General features: G+C 44.0%; 1 protein-coding gene across 6 annotated transcripts in view; it reads right to left on the minus strand.

Moving 5' to 3' along the window:
• Positions 1–1,689: 1,689 nt before the first annotated feature.
• The window catches only part of syt16 (synaptotagmin XVI), a 47,896-nt gene continuing 34,460 nt past the window's right edge, over positions 1,690–15,125 (minus strand). For 5 of the 6 annotated variants that reach the window (XM_035994585.1, XM_031280302.2, XM_031280298.2 and 2 more), the window contains 4 exons: positions 10,002–10,243; positions 3,542–4,006; positions 2,806–2,995; positions 1,690–2,370 (listed from right to left, as the gene is read on the minus strand). In XM_035994585.1, the coding sequence (XP_035850478.1) occupies positions 2,057–2,370; positions 2,806–2,995; positions 3,542–4,006; positions 10,002–10,243 (1,211 nt within the window). In that variant the 3' untranslated portion in view covers positions 1,690–2,056. The remainder of the gene's footprint in view (positions 2,371–2,805; positions 2,996–3,541; positions 4,007–10,001; positions 10,244–15,125) is intronic. The other variant, XM_031280299.2, reaches the window with a different exon arrangement.

Below are 15,125 nucleotides of genomic sequence, written 5' to 3' on the forward strand. Positions count from 1 at the left end.
TGTCTACACAAACAAATGTAATCCCCCCCCCCGCCCCCCCTTCCGGGCTGAACTGCTGCCTTATGAATTAACGATGCTCAGCGGCATTACCGTCATCACACTGTACACAATTCTACAACTGGAACTACCAATTACCACAGAGCGAGTGTGTTTGGGGGGGGGAGGTGATTCACTGCATGTTATTAACAGCTGCAGTGAGATATTTAAAGCCTCTTTTTCAGCCCAGCGTTGATGGATGTTGAAATGAGCTTTGCCCTGTGAAGAGGTGCTCTCATCCCGACTCCAGCTGCTGCCACTTCCTGCCTGTAGTAGCACACGTGTCGGGAGAATATGAATGAGTGCTGAATATGAATGAGACGCCTTCCTCCTCCACTTGAATCATTAAACATCTTCACTTCTACTCTCGTGTTTGTTTCCGTCTCAGTATTTTATGGCCACGTCATCCTCCAGTGGTAACGCGAATGCTAGTGAGGTTTTCATCCAACTGTAGCTCAAATCTGAACCAAATGTTCAGAAAGATGATCAGCAAAAGAAAATGCAAATGTGTGCACATTTCAGTCCAATACTGAGAATATATGGAGTTGGTGCATTGAGTTTAACAGTTGATGGATGTAGGCCTAATTCTCCAGCAGGTGCCATTAAAACCATTGTGAAAGAAGAGAGACACAATGAGATGATGGCGTTACAAAGAGCTCCAGACAAGCTCAAATGGTTGAAAAACGGGATGAAAATATGTCATTTCTGTTTGTTACATTTGTTAATGTGAGGAAGGTTACAGTCTCCTCACCGCTGCAGTTTCTAGGAGATAGGGTTGAATTGATCCACCTCAGCCAGGCAAGATTTGCTTAATTTTGTTCAGACCGTTGGTGCAAAAAGGCTTTAGAACTAACGAGTTAGATGAACTACTTGAGTTTGGATTTGGTTTGTCATACAGCATGTCGACTATATTAGATTAAAACTCTGATGGGAAACCAGACTCATGACATTTTAGAGTCACGTTCTCTGATGTCCATTACAGGTCCACAAATGACCATCACACTACAAGTCAGATGAATGAGTTTATAGAGAACTAACTATTGGTGGTTAGGAAAGTGAAGTTACAGGTGTGGCTAGATCACAGAGCCAGTGCTATGTGAGAGATGACTTGTGCTTGAAGAAACAGATGGCTGATACATGTGAGGACTGGCAAATGTTACCGACCATATGTTACTCCCTTACTGGACTCACTGATTGGTTTGATACCATCATCACCATCATATATAGTTTCCACCATTCTCAGTTTGTTTGTGTTCAGTCTGAGACAAAACTGTGTTTCTGAGAGGAAGCGACAATAATATTTTCAATATTACGTCTTCAGGACGTTGCATCTTTCTGGTTCCTGTCTGCATGAGTTTACCAACTGAACGTCTTGCTGTGCACTTTCCTTTGCCTCTTCATTCATTTGGCAGCCAGTAAAAGCAAGATTTAGAAATAACAAGTCACACCCACACATCCACACACACACACACACACACACACACACACACACACACCTCTAATCTGTGTGTGCTTTCTAACACAGCATTTCACTAGAAAAACTAAACTGCAGCGGCCTCGACTCACAACTGAGCTGCTTTAAGCTTTAACTGAAAGGACAAATTCTCAGCTGCTCTTGGAGGCCGATGGATCTTCTACAAAGGGTTGTTTTTGTTATTGAGAAGAAGTGAATTTCAGCAAGAAAAACCTTCGCTTTTAAAAAGGTTTTACATGCCAAAGAAATAGTTGTCGTAGTAACGGACTTGGCTCTCAACTAACCTTGTTGAAGGCTTTCTTCTTTCTTTATTCACCGACAGAAATATTAACGGGTTAACTTGTGTCGGCCTCCGAAAGCAGATGAAGTTGTTCCTCGTGTTGACATCAAATAGGCAGCCAGGTTTGACGTTGATGTTACGGTAGTGGCCAGTGTGCTCTGACAAAAGCTAAGTCCTTGAATCCATCGCCCCTCCGAAGCCACATGCATCATTCTGTCAGCGGATCACATCAATCACTCAGTCCTCAGTCCTCAGTCTGGGAGGCGTTACGCCTCCAGCAGGACGTGCCAGCGGCAGACCTGCTGTCCTCGACTATCCTTCATGTCCTGCCAGTGGAGCTGCTCCTCCTCTCCGCTGCTGTTCTGGCCCAGAGCCACCCAGCCCACCATCTCCTTGCGCTTCATGCTGCGCCGGTTGTAGACGGAGACCAGCAGCGTGACGTCCGACAGCTGGAACAGCGCCACCTGGAAGACGAAGGTCTCCTTGTAGACGGGGTTGGGCTGGCCGCGGCGCACCGACGTCTTACAGCGAGAGATCTCCTGACCCACCGAGTTCAGCAGAGTCAGACGCCCGTAGGTGTCTGGGCCAGAGGGGGTGGGGGGTAGGAAGAGGTGAGAGGAAGATGGAAAAACAAAACAGAAATATCAACCTTTTTCGGTCATGTTAAAACCACATGCTAGCTCCATCTGTGGGTTTAGCAATACTCAGCGTCCATAGCAAGCAGTCTATCTACGGATCGAGTCATAAAAATGAACATTGTGATTAATAGTGGACGGGTTGTTGGTGAAATAATGTATAATTAATGAGAAAGTGAGTACTGTGAACAGAACAGAGAGCAGAACAGAGCTGCTGTCGGCTGCTGCTCCTGTGCACATTTACGCATTGTGATCATTAGATGCGTTGCATGTCTCACAGAAAAAAAATCAACGCACAGTGCGTACGGGATCAGGGCAGCCGGCGCCACTGCCTGTGAGTGAGTGAGTGTCGGTACAGTGTTTGTGTGCTCAGTGCAGACCTGGTGGTCTGTTGATGGCCAGGTTTCTGAAGTGGCTGCCCTTGATGAGCTCCACAGACATGCGGCCCGTGGTGGCGTTGTAGGTGAGACCCAGCAGCAGCTCGGGGACGCCGCCGTGGGTCAGAGACTGAGTGGACGAGGCGCTGTCGCTCTGAGACACGGCCGACAGGCTCAGCTGGGAGTCCACGCTCTGACACACACACACACACACACACACACACACACACACACACACACAGTGTCCACAGTGAAGCAACGCAGCAGGTTTTTACACAGAGACAATTCAGTGGGATGGCTGATCAGTGGTGGAATGTAACTAAGTACATTTAGTACTGTACTTAACTACACATGTTGAGGTACTTGTACTTGAGTGTTTTCTTTTCATGCCACTTTCTACTTCTATTCCACTACATTTGATTTTTTGCACACAGAACACATGTAGTTTATAAAATCTGATGTTTTATTATAAATTAAACTACCCGACAATATAACAGCCAGTTTCCAGTTTCTAAAATGTGAGGGGTTTTCTGCATTAAGTACTTTGACTTTAATTACTTTAAGTACATTTTCCTGATGATACTTACATAACTGTAAGTAAGTAACATTTTCAATGCAGGACTTTTACTTTTACAGTGTGGAATTAGTACTTTTACTTAAGTAAATGATCTGAATCCTTCTTCCACCACTGTTTGCTGATAGACCTATAACTATGTCTAAGACATGGAGTACACTTCACCTTGAGGTTATTGCGAGGCTCCAGAACCAGGGTCGTCTCCATGGTCCCTCCGTCCGGGTCCAGCCCACCTAAACGCAGCACCTTCTCACCCATCATCCGCTCGCGGGACATCCGAGAGGCTCCGAGCGCATACAGCCTGAACCTGACGGCCGACATGTGCAGCTCCGACGCCTCCAGGCGCGAGAAGCGAAATGTTTCGTTGAAGTGCGGCAGCGAGCCTTTCTGCACCGCCGTCTTGTGGCGTTGCTTCTTGGAGGGGAGCAGGACCATGTGCACCTGCCAGGAGTCCATGCCGCTGCGGGCCTTGTCCGGGATGTCCCGGGCCGCAATCACCGAGACCAGCAGCTTCTCCGTGTCGGGGCGGTACTCCAGAGAGAGGACCAGGTCTCCACATTTAGAGATGGGGGGTCGGGGGGAAGAGCTCGTTGGCAGAGGCGAGCCATCATCCTGGGGAGGCTGCTCCTGCTGAGAGGAAGAAAACCAATCAAGCTTATTCCTCATTCATTTGGCCTTCTCCCTGCTTCTCTTCACAGTTGTCAGATTCTTTGCAGGCTGGCTCAGGTTTACTTTGGACCAGCTCTCAGTTAAGCTGCTATTGTTTTAGACTGCCGGGGGACTTCCTATGACACACTGAGCTCATCTCTTTCGATCTTTGTGCATTCATGTCCCAGTAATGCTTGTTTCTTACTGAGCTCCGGGGAATTTATTCGCCTCGCAGACTTGGATTGTGGTGGCACCAGGATTGTGGTTGCAGCTTCTGCCGTGGTCCTGCTCAATGCCCTGCGACGCCCTGCACTGCTACTACTATTATTTGTAGTTATGGTTCTATTGTCTTTATTGTTACTATAATTACCACTGTCCATCATACCAACTGCTATAATTATTATGAATCATATTTCTCTATATCTGTATATCAGTGTCTCTGTGTCCCAACCGGCAGCGGCAGATAGCCGCCCACCAAGAGCCTGGGGCTGTCTGAGGTTTTTCCTCACCACTGTCACACCAAATGCTTGCTCTTGGGGGGGGGGGGGGGGCGAGACCTACTCTATCTGTAAAGTGTCCTGAAATAACTACTATTATGATTTGACACTAAAAATACAACTGAATTTGTGCTAAATAAAGTAATAAATCATCAAAATAATTTTGTATTCATGCTAAATGAAGAAAGAGATAAATAAATCAGATAAATACAGTACAAGGAGAAGTCCTCAAAGGCATTTTTATTCTAAGGTTAGACAATCTCATTTCTAACTACATCTGAACTGACGATCTCTCTGCTGCAGTCTATTAATAACTTAGCACACTATCGGCTGAGATATGAATAGAAAGGCAACAGGAGAAGAAGGGCACACAAAAGAATCGTTTAGACAGTGATTCCTTCCGGCCGCCCTGATTCCCGGCATGATGATAATCTCATCAGCTGAGCGAACAGATCCACTCTCTTCTTCAGGATCCAGGAAGTAACGTAAAGTTGACCCAAATGCAGTATGTATCTGTTGCGTATCAAACACTCCTCCTGTAGATTTGCAATGTGGTTTCAAAACATTTTCACCTTGCTGTACGGCAGCTGGAACTTGGATTCATGCAGCGGTTAAAGGAATAAGTGATTTTCAAACCACTCCTGCAGCATAATTCACTTCTGTATGATCGATTTACACCATATAATTGTATATTTTGCATTTAATTTCTGCACTACTTCAACTATGTCCACCTCACACATATATGTATACATAGGCATATATATATATATAAACAGTAAAATATCCGCTGACTGTTTATTGTTATTGTTTATAAGCATGGTCTATTGTTGATAAGTATTGTATATTATTTTGCTCTTTATCTTTATCTCTAAAGGACTAAATAAATACATGAATGAATATGGCAGATGGCTGCACTAGAACCCAGACCAATCACACTTGATACTACAAAATGGACTTTTACTGCTGCTCATGTTTTGCTAGTTATTGTATTATAAATCATATTGCTTGGATTCTGTACTTTTTATTGCTGCTATTTATTGTAAATAGTGTGTTTGTGAATACCTTAATAACACGCACCATTTGAGGCTGACGCAATTGCAACTTTGTAGTGCTTGCATAATGAAAATAAAGTTCTACAACGTGTTGGAAACGGGTGAAATAATAGTTATTAGTGGTACAAAGAAAAAGAGAAATGGATTAGTTTGCGACGTAAAAACGATAACAGATAATAATTGACAAAGTAGCTTGTTCAGTGTAAAACTGGAAAGATTTTTGATTCTCTTGTAAAGACTCCCAATCACCGAATGATTCTCCAAAAGCTATTTTCAAATGTTCAGAGACACAAAGTGAGCAGTAAACCCTGCCATGAAGGAGAAATAAACCCCCTCCTCTTCCTCCCCCTCCTCCTTGTTCTTCTCTATGCAGCCAGCCTCAGCCTCCCGTACAGTCAGCAAACACATTATTTATTATGTCGAGTGTTGACAGAGCGGGGCTGCGTGTTGCCGTCGACATGGCAACCGCAGAGACAGAGAAGATAATCAGAGAGCCACGGCTCAAGTCTATTGAACATGCAGGTCAGGAGGTCGACACATGAAGACGGAAACACAGACTCACCTGAGAAACATTTACTACTTCTTCCTCTGCAGGCGGTAGAAGTACTAAGCATTAGGCTACTGCTAGTTAGAGGACACACTGCAAAACTAGGGTGATGGGCACTTACTGGCTGACGGGCGCCTTGCTGTATCTGGGCCTTAAAGCGTAACTCTCGCCAAAATGCAACCTAGGGTCTTTTTGTGAATGTACCCGAGTCAAACTTTCGTTTAAAAGCATATTTAGGACGGAAGCGCCACTTTAAAGATCTACCATATTCTCATTTTTCGGTCAAATGGTCTTTTGAATGGGAGTGCTAGGGGCACTTTTATGCTAGCCTCAAAATAGCTATTTTTAAAACACTAAGAAGGCTTAACACAACATGAGACTTTGCTCGAAGTATCACCAGGGGCTCTACACCTTAATGAAAGCATTGAGAACACTGTTTGTGTACCCAGAGTTTACTAAAAAGAAAGGTTTTGAGCAACTCACGTTAGCTGTTGTTTTTCCGGTCTCCGTCTATCGAGCCAGTCAGAAATAATCGAAGGAGGAGAGTAAAGATGGAAAGCTCCTAAAGCTTAGTTCCATATAAATGCACGGATAATTCATTGTTTTGTCGTTAGTGAAACACAATATTGACCTTTTAGTTGAAAAAGGAGCCTCATATATGACTGACATTTCCTCCTATGGAGTCCGTTCATTCGCATTCTGAGATTGCCTATTTTGGACTGGGAAAATGGCGGATAGCGTAAACAACAACTGCTAACGTGAGTTGCTCAAAACCTTTTTTAGTAACTCTGTGTACACAAACAATGTTGTCAATGCTGGAGTTCATGTGTAGAGCCCCTGGTGATACTTCAAGCAAAGTTTCATGTTGTGTCGAGCCTTCTTAGTGTTTTAAAAATAGCTGTTTTGAGGCTAGCATAAAAGTGCCCCTAGCACTCCCATCCAAAAGACCATTTGACCGAAAAACAAGAATACGGTAAATCTTAAAAGTGACGCTTCCGTCCTAAATATGCTTTTAAACGAAAGTTTGACTCGGGTACATTCACAAAAAGACCCTAGGTTGCATTTTGGCGAGAGTTACGCTTTAAGGCCCAGATACACCAAGGCGCCCGTCGGCCAGTAAGTGCCCTTCACCCGAGTTTTGCGGTGTGTCCTGCATGAAAAGCCAATGTGCTCACAATTCGCCATGTGAATTGTGGCGGATTGTGAGCCCATTGGCTTTCCATACATTTGTCTGCCTTTTTTTGGCTAATTCAACATGTTAAATTGACGTGGGTCAAATAGTTTCCCCCCTATATTCATTCCTAGACGGAGCACTGCTGTGAATCCATGAACAAGGCAACTGTCTGTGGTTAGTAGGGTTGGCTATCGTTTGGGTTTTTCCCGATACCGGTGCTAAAGCCATACTTTTAAAACGGTGCCGGTGCCTGAACTGATACTTTTTAAAAGAAAGAAGGAAAAAAAGGGCACTAAACGACAGTCAGCGACAACGGCTTGTTTATTGCTAAGGCCATATGGTCAAAATTAAATGATTTATTAATAATGTAATAACAATAATTTATAACAATAACTTACTGCAGACTGTTGTACGTCCCAGTGTTGGAATCCTCTCCAGTGAAATACAGTCACTCTTAACACCGTTTAGCTGTCAGCATTTTAACCGTGTTTAATCCAGCTACTAGCTAGCGGTAGGCTAACGTTACCTGCTGTTAAGTGTAGTGTTGACTAGCGTCTCGTGCAGCAATGCTTCTGTTGCATCGTAACGTCTGTTTAGGAGCATTAGAGAGGAGTGCAGGCATTTCAGTGAAACCGAAACGAGGCACCAAAATGCACGTTGCTATTCGGTCCGGTAGATACCGGTTGTTTAGGCACCGGTGCCATATTAGCACCGGGTTTCGATACCCAACCCTAGTGGTTAGTTCACGTTTGTAACAGCAGGCCAGTCGAGTGTGTTATCTAAACCAGTACTTCCCCACCTTGGTCTAAAGTACCCTGTCAGATGAACTCACGTACCTCTTTATCGATTCACAATGTATGTTATAAAAACAATATTCATTATATAAAACGATAATATATTTTTTAATACAACTGAATGGTCCATATTTAGGTTGGTTTGGTCACCAATCGTACTACTACAACTTGAGAAGCTGAATCTTTCAACCATTAATCCATTACTTTTAGCTAAATATTTCGCCCGCTTATGCAATTCTTTTAGCTAACTATGTCAACTGTTTTATCACAAGTGACGATTCCCTGACCAATCAGTGCAGTGTTTTTACTCCACTTTCTTGTATCGGCTCAGCTCGCTCAGATACAACATTTAAAGAAAATGTAAGTAACAATAACATCAAATCAAGTTTAAAATAAATTTAAAAAGATTGGCTGAAATCATTTTACGGTACTGCCTGCCAACCTTAGCAGTGTTTGCTGTAATATTTGTTCACAGCAACAGTCCTTGAAATTATAGTAGCATTGCACCACTCCTGAGGCAGTAGTACTATTAGCAGCGGCAGTACTAGCTTAAGCATGAGCATTGGCAGAGCTGTTATATAACTGTATAAATAAACTGCTACAACATGGCTCCACTGATCCAAAAGTCATTAGTTATTTATGAAGCGTTTCTAGATGTGTCAGTGTCGCCCTGTGTGTGTGTGTATGTGTGTGTGTGTGTGTGTGTGTGTGTGTGTGTGTGTGTGTCTGTGTGTGTCTGTGTGGGAGGTGTTTACTGCACAGATTGCTCCCAATTTCAAAGTGTGATTCAGTGACTGAGAGGTTGATACAGTAGATTCTACATTCCCACTTTCCTACATGTACAAACAGAAATACATGTTAGTAGCTGTGTGCAAGTATTTCTGCATTATTTGTACACACACACACACACACACACACGTCTGTTAGCCAGCGCAGCGTGGAGAGCGAAGGAAATATCAACTATTTATACAAAACCTCGAGGCCTCAGTGAGCCGTGTTTGGTTTGTTTCTTCCAAAATGAACCTGAGAGGATAACATGGCAGAGTGGTAATCCTCTCACAGCTGAATGACGATGATGATACCTCTGCCAAGCATGATGGGTAACAGCAGGGCTGTGGTCAGCTCACTGACCCCGTTAAGTAATCCCTGCCTTGGTTATTTATTTATTTTCTTCAATTTTTGGGGAGATTATTGTGAACTGAGAAAGTGTGAAATGTTGTTGAAGTTTCATCAGGATTGGTCTGTAAGTTTGTGAGGTACACTTATAGAATATAAACAGAAATAAAATAATTGCAAATGACTTCTTAATTTACTTTAAATATCAATGATTGAAATTGAAAACACACTTTAATGGATTTTTGATTTAGAATAATAATCCACACCCCTCTTTATTATCTAAAGCAGATGTCTTCAACAGGGGGTCTGGGGCCCCTAGGGGGTCCTCAGAGTAACTAAATTATTGTCAATTTTTGAAAGTTTTTTCAAAAGTTAAAATGTCTTAACATAATTTCAACATATTATTAGCAAATATAAATCCCCACTGATGATAGGCTTACTGGCCTATATTGTAGGTAAGGTAGTCACTAAGCTAGCCACACACATATACAGTAAATTGTAAAGATTCAATGTGCCACATGTATGTGTAAGATTAAATGATGATTTATAAAATCATGCCGACAATTATTATTTGAATAGCTTAGTATTCTAAGCAAAAAGGTATAAAGGCTTGAAGCCGCCCTACACGTTATTGTAGGCCCAGTTTAATATGCAACTTCATGTTATACAATATATGTAGCAGGGGGGTCCCTGCTCCGTCTCTCTTTCAGTTAAGGGGTCCTTGGTTTAAAAAACGTTGAAGACCGTTGATCTAAAGCAGCGAACAGGGACAGAGAGTGTGTGCTAAACCGCAGTACCTCGGGGCTCCAGGTGGAGGAGCTGTCCTCAGCATCGTTTGTTTTGGAATCCGCAGCCTTCTCCGTGTCCTCCCTGCCATCTGCGGCCTGCCGGTTCATACTCGGGGTGGGACTGCCTTTGGCGCCCGATGCTTGCAGTGAAGCAGGTTTGTTCGGAGAGGCCGCCGCCCCCCTCTCGCTCTCCTCTACTGCTGCAGACAGCGGGTCCTGGAAACCCTGCTGCTGGCTCTGAGCCTCCATTTCTGCGTGAGGGAGGCAACAGAGGAGGGAAAGTCAGCATTAGGCTTCTCTGGTGGTGAACAGCTTGAAATCTGTAGGTGTGAGGACAGAAGCTTGGACCAATTTCACCAATTTTAGATGATATTGTGTAATCCTTCAAACGTTGGCCTTTTCCTGAGACAGACACACTCAGAGAACAGGCCATACCTCAGACCAATCAATAGCAGTTATTTCCAATTCAGCATCATTAAGGTCGGTCTGACTGTTATATCAATGGCTGCACAGAGCGTTGACCATGGCAACAGGCTGAGGTGAGTCATTTGCCTGTGTGTGTGTGTGTGTGTGTGTGTGTGTGTGTGTGTGTGTGTTACCTTGTTCATGTTCGTTAAAGATGGAAAATAAATACCAGTGGAGACAGAGTGACCGACGATGTCACTACCACCCACCACCCACCAGCTGCTGGTTTAAAAAGGAGGCAGTTTAGGTTTGTATTTGCTTGTTGGGACGATAATTAATGTGATGCTTTTTGGTGAGCTGCGGAGCAACTAGCTGTGAGGCGAAGCTCTCGTGAAACAATCATATTTTCCTGTTTAAATTGTTTTTTCGGACGTTTCATAACCTTTTTTACCCGTTATTCGTTCAGACTCTGTCGAGGTCTGATTGAACTGACATGCATTTAGGCCTTTAGCTTAGCACAGCGCTATTGCAACCATAGATACACTGGCATGGAGGATCTTCTACGTCGTCAAGAAGAGCTTAATTTCCTACTCTCCAGGTTGAAGCCTGCAGGGATCTCTCATTCACCTGTTGGCGAGACAGTCCAATACACCACCCCATGGCTTCTCGCATCGAGAGGGAAGGTAAGTGGAAAAAACAAACTTTCTCTTCCCCTCTTCGATCCCTTGGGGAAGGAGGATGGGGCTTTGCGACTAGATAATCGATTTGCCCCTCTGGCCAACCCTGAATCTAGCCGGGAAATCATCACGACACCTGACTCCAGAATCATATATCCAACAATGTCCAGGAAATCGAGGAAACGCTCCTCCTGCCATTTCTCTAGCCCCTCGCGGCCTGGATCTCCCTCGTCGCTGCCGTCCGGGTCCAGCACACCAAGGAACAAGCGATCCTGGCGGTCGATTCCGCCTGCTGCTGCCTCCAGGGAACTCCGGGTCTTTCCCGCCCCTTCTTCGACCGGGTCCGAGTGTGAGCGTGGGTTCCCACTGGCTGGAGTCTCTCTGGCACCTACTCTCTCTACAAAGTCTACATCCAGTGAACGTGCAGTGCCTGGGTCGAGGCCACAGCGCGCCGGATCGCCTGGGCCCAGCAGCTGTAATCTCCAGAATAGCCAAAGTTCAACAATTGCCTCCGTCCACAGTGACCCTCAGGGCATCCTCTTGCCTCCAGGAAGCCAAGACGCGGATAGCTATGCCAACAGCATCGCGGCTAGCCAGCCGCTTCCCTCACGCTACTCACTGAATTTTAATGGCTGTAATGGTTCAGCCCCACAGATTCTATGTATCGGTGACTCTATTGTCAGATTCGTCACCCTTCCTCGTGCCTTCACTTACAGTCTTCCCGGTGGGAAAGTGGAAAACTTTATCAAACTAATTCCACTGCTTATTCAACGATATCCATCAGTGCACACAGTGATAGTCCATGCGGGCACGTGTGACGTCATGTCCCGACAATCAATTAAACTGCAGGAGGATTTTGAACGTCTGACCTCTACCATCGAGAACCTAGGCAGATCATGCATTCTGTCTTGTCCCATTCCAACTCTAAAACATGGCAATGAACGTTTCAGCCGACTTTTCAGCCTAAATCAGTGGCTTCTAAATTTCTCTACTGCAACCGGCCAGGGTTATGTTAACAACTTTGATTCATTCTGGAAAAAATTGGGGTTGTATAATTCAGATGGTCTCCACCCTAACATGAGCGGGACCGGTCAGCTGATAACAAACCTTATACAGTTTGTCGCGTATGAGGTACCACCCAAGTATGATTGACTATCCTTCCCAGGAGCCAGCTACACCTACAGCTGTAGTCCCCCCCTCTCATCAGCTCAATCACTTTCTATCCCAGTAATAACTGCATGCAGGAGGACCAACGCATGCTCAGGACGAAGGAGTCGGTCATCTCTTCTATCTGTCCCTATCCAAAAGCATAATGCCACGCCCCACTCTTTCCATACTACAGCGCCCGGCGATTCCCCTAAGTCCCCAACTCCCCTTAAGATTGCACTACTAAATATAAGGTCGCTTTCAAGTAAGACCTTTTACATTAATGACTTGGTCTCCCAGCATGAACTGAACTTTCTCATTTTAACTGAATGCTGGTTAAGCGCTGGTGCGGTTGCAACTCTAGTAGAAGCCTCCCCTCCAGATTACAATTTTCTGTTCTCTGCTAGGCAAGGGAAAAAAGGAGGCGGGATTGCGACTATTCATTCCAACTTTTTTAATTGCACTAAATTAAATTTAGGACATTTCACAACCTTCGAATACTTAGCCGTGGTCATTAGATCGCACCAACAACGACCTACTCTTATTTTATCTGTTTATCGACCACCCAAGCATAATAATGAGTTTCTATCTGAGTTTGCAGGTCTTTTATCCATAGCAGTGACTAAATACGATAGTATACTTTTAGTAGGTGATTTTAATTTTCATGTTAATGACCTCTCTGACAATAGAGCTTCAGCGTTTGTTGATCTGGCTGACAGTCTAGGTTTCGCATTACTTGCTACTGATACTACACACATCCATGGGAACACGTTAGATTTAATTTTCACAAGAGGTATTGACGCTCAGCTCTTGTCAGTAGAAATGGTTCCTGTGTCGGATCATTTTTGTATTTTTTTCAACGTCTCTCTTCACACCCCAAATAAGAGCTTTAATCCTGATACCTACACTTACCGCTGCATTGACAGTAAGGCAAAGGCTGTTATGGCTGATCAACTACAAGACTTACTTCAGTCTTGCCAGGATGGCCCAAATTTAGACATTTTAACAGAAAACTTGAATAGTGTTCTTACCAGGACGCTTGACACTGTTGCGCCTCAGCTGACACGGAGGCGCTCCCGTGCTAAATCAGCCCCTTGGTTCAGTGACACCACTCGTGTGTTTAAAAGAACATGTAGATCATTGGAACATAAGTGGCGAGTGACGAAACGAGACGAGGACCGCCTGACATGGGTAATGAGTTTTAAAAATTATAAACGATCTCTTTCGACCGCAAGAACAGCTTATTTTTCTAATTTGATAAATTCCAACAAGAATAATCCTCGGTTTCTTTTTAACACTGTTAGAAAGCTTACACAGGTTGTTGACACCTCCCCTAGTTCAGCTTTCACTGCAAATGATTTTATGACGTTTTTCATATCAAAGGTTAAGGTTAGGTCTGCCCATTAGCCGCTTCTCATGCAGAGGAAGGGGATGTAGACTCCCCCCACTTCCGCATTTTCTCACAGTTCAATATCATCACTTCTGATGTATTAATGAAATTAGTCTCTGCTTCAAAGCCCACCACATGCCAACTGGACCCAATACCATCCGGTCTCCTTAAGGAATTATTTCCCATTCTCTGTAACCATGTTCTTTTTATTATTAATATGTCACTCACACAAGGTATGGTTCCAGCAGTATTCAAATTAGCAGTCATAAAACCACTACTTAAAAAACCCAATTTAGACCCTTATGTTTTACAAAACTATAGACCTGTATCCAATCTACCATTCATGTCCAAAATTCTGGAGAGGGCTGTTGTGGAACAACTTACTGCCCACTTATCTAACAACAGCCTATTTGAGAAATTTCAATCTGATTTCCGATCTGGTCATTCCACGGAAACTGCCCTGACGAGAGTCATAAATGATCTTCTGCTTTCATGTGATAGTGGCCATGCATCGTTTCTAGTACTCCTCGATCTGAGCGCAGCTTTCGATACAATAGACCACACTTTACTTCGCGCCCGGCTTGAGAAACATGTTGGGATTAAAGGGACAGTACTTTCTTGGTTTAATTCTTACTTATCCAATAGATCTCAGCGTGTCATTTTTAATGAATCTACTTCTGAACTGTGCAAGGTAGGCTGTGGTATACCACAAGGGTCAGTACTGGGCCCTATGCTGTTTCCATCTATATGCTCCCTCTTGGTTCTATCATTAGCAGCGTTGATGTTCAGTTTCATTGTTATGCAGATGACACACAGTTATATGTCCCTCTATTACAAAATAACCATTCACAGATTCTGAAATTACAGGCATGCCTGGCAGAAATTCAAAACTGGATGGGCAAGAATGCCTTGCTGCTTAATGCAGACAAAACAGAGCTGCTCATAGTGAGGCCAACCAAATATAGCATCCCAGTGGAGAAACAAATTTTAAATTTTAACAACTGTGTGATCACAGAGAGTGACACTGTTAAAAACCTAGGTGTCACCTTTGACAAAACTTTAACTTTCCGCCCACATATAAAGGCTATCACTAGGACTGCTTTTTACCATCTAGGCAACATTTCTCAAATAAGACCAATGCTATCAATGCATGATGCAGAAATACTAATTCATGCATTTGTCTCATCAAGACTCGATTACTGCAACGCACTGTTCTCAGCCCTCCCTGCCTGTACGACTAAAAGTCTCCAGCTCGTACAAAATGCGGCAGCCCAAGTCTTGACTAAGACAAAAAAATGTAGCCACATTTCACCAGTTCTGGCTGCGCTACACTGGTTACCTGTGCAAGCCAGGGCTGATTTTAAGGTTCTTCTATTGACTTATAAAGCCTTAAAGGGACTTGCGCCTGCCTACTTAAGTGAGCTACTTACACCATATATCCCAACACGCCCCCTTCGTTCTATGGATGCTGGTCTTCTGATCGTTCCAAATATAAAAAAAAGATCAGCTGGTCAC

Source organism: Sander lucioperca, chromosome 18 (assembly GCF_008315115.2).
Source record: "Sander lucioperca isolate FBNREF2018 chromosome 18, SLUC_FBN_1.2, whole genome shotgun sequence".
Classification (NCBI taxonomy): Eukaryota; Metazoa; Chordata; class Actinopteri; order Perciformes; family Percidae; genus Sander; species Sander lucioperca.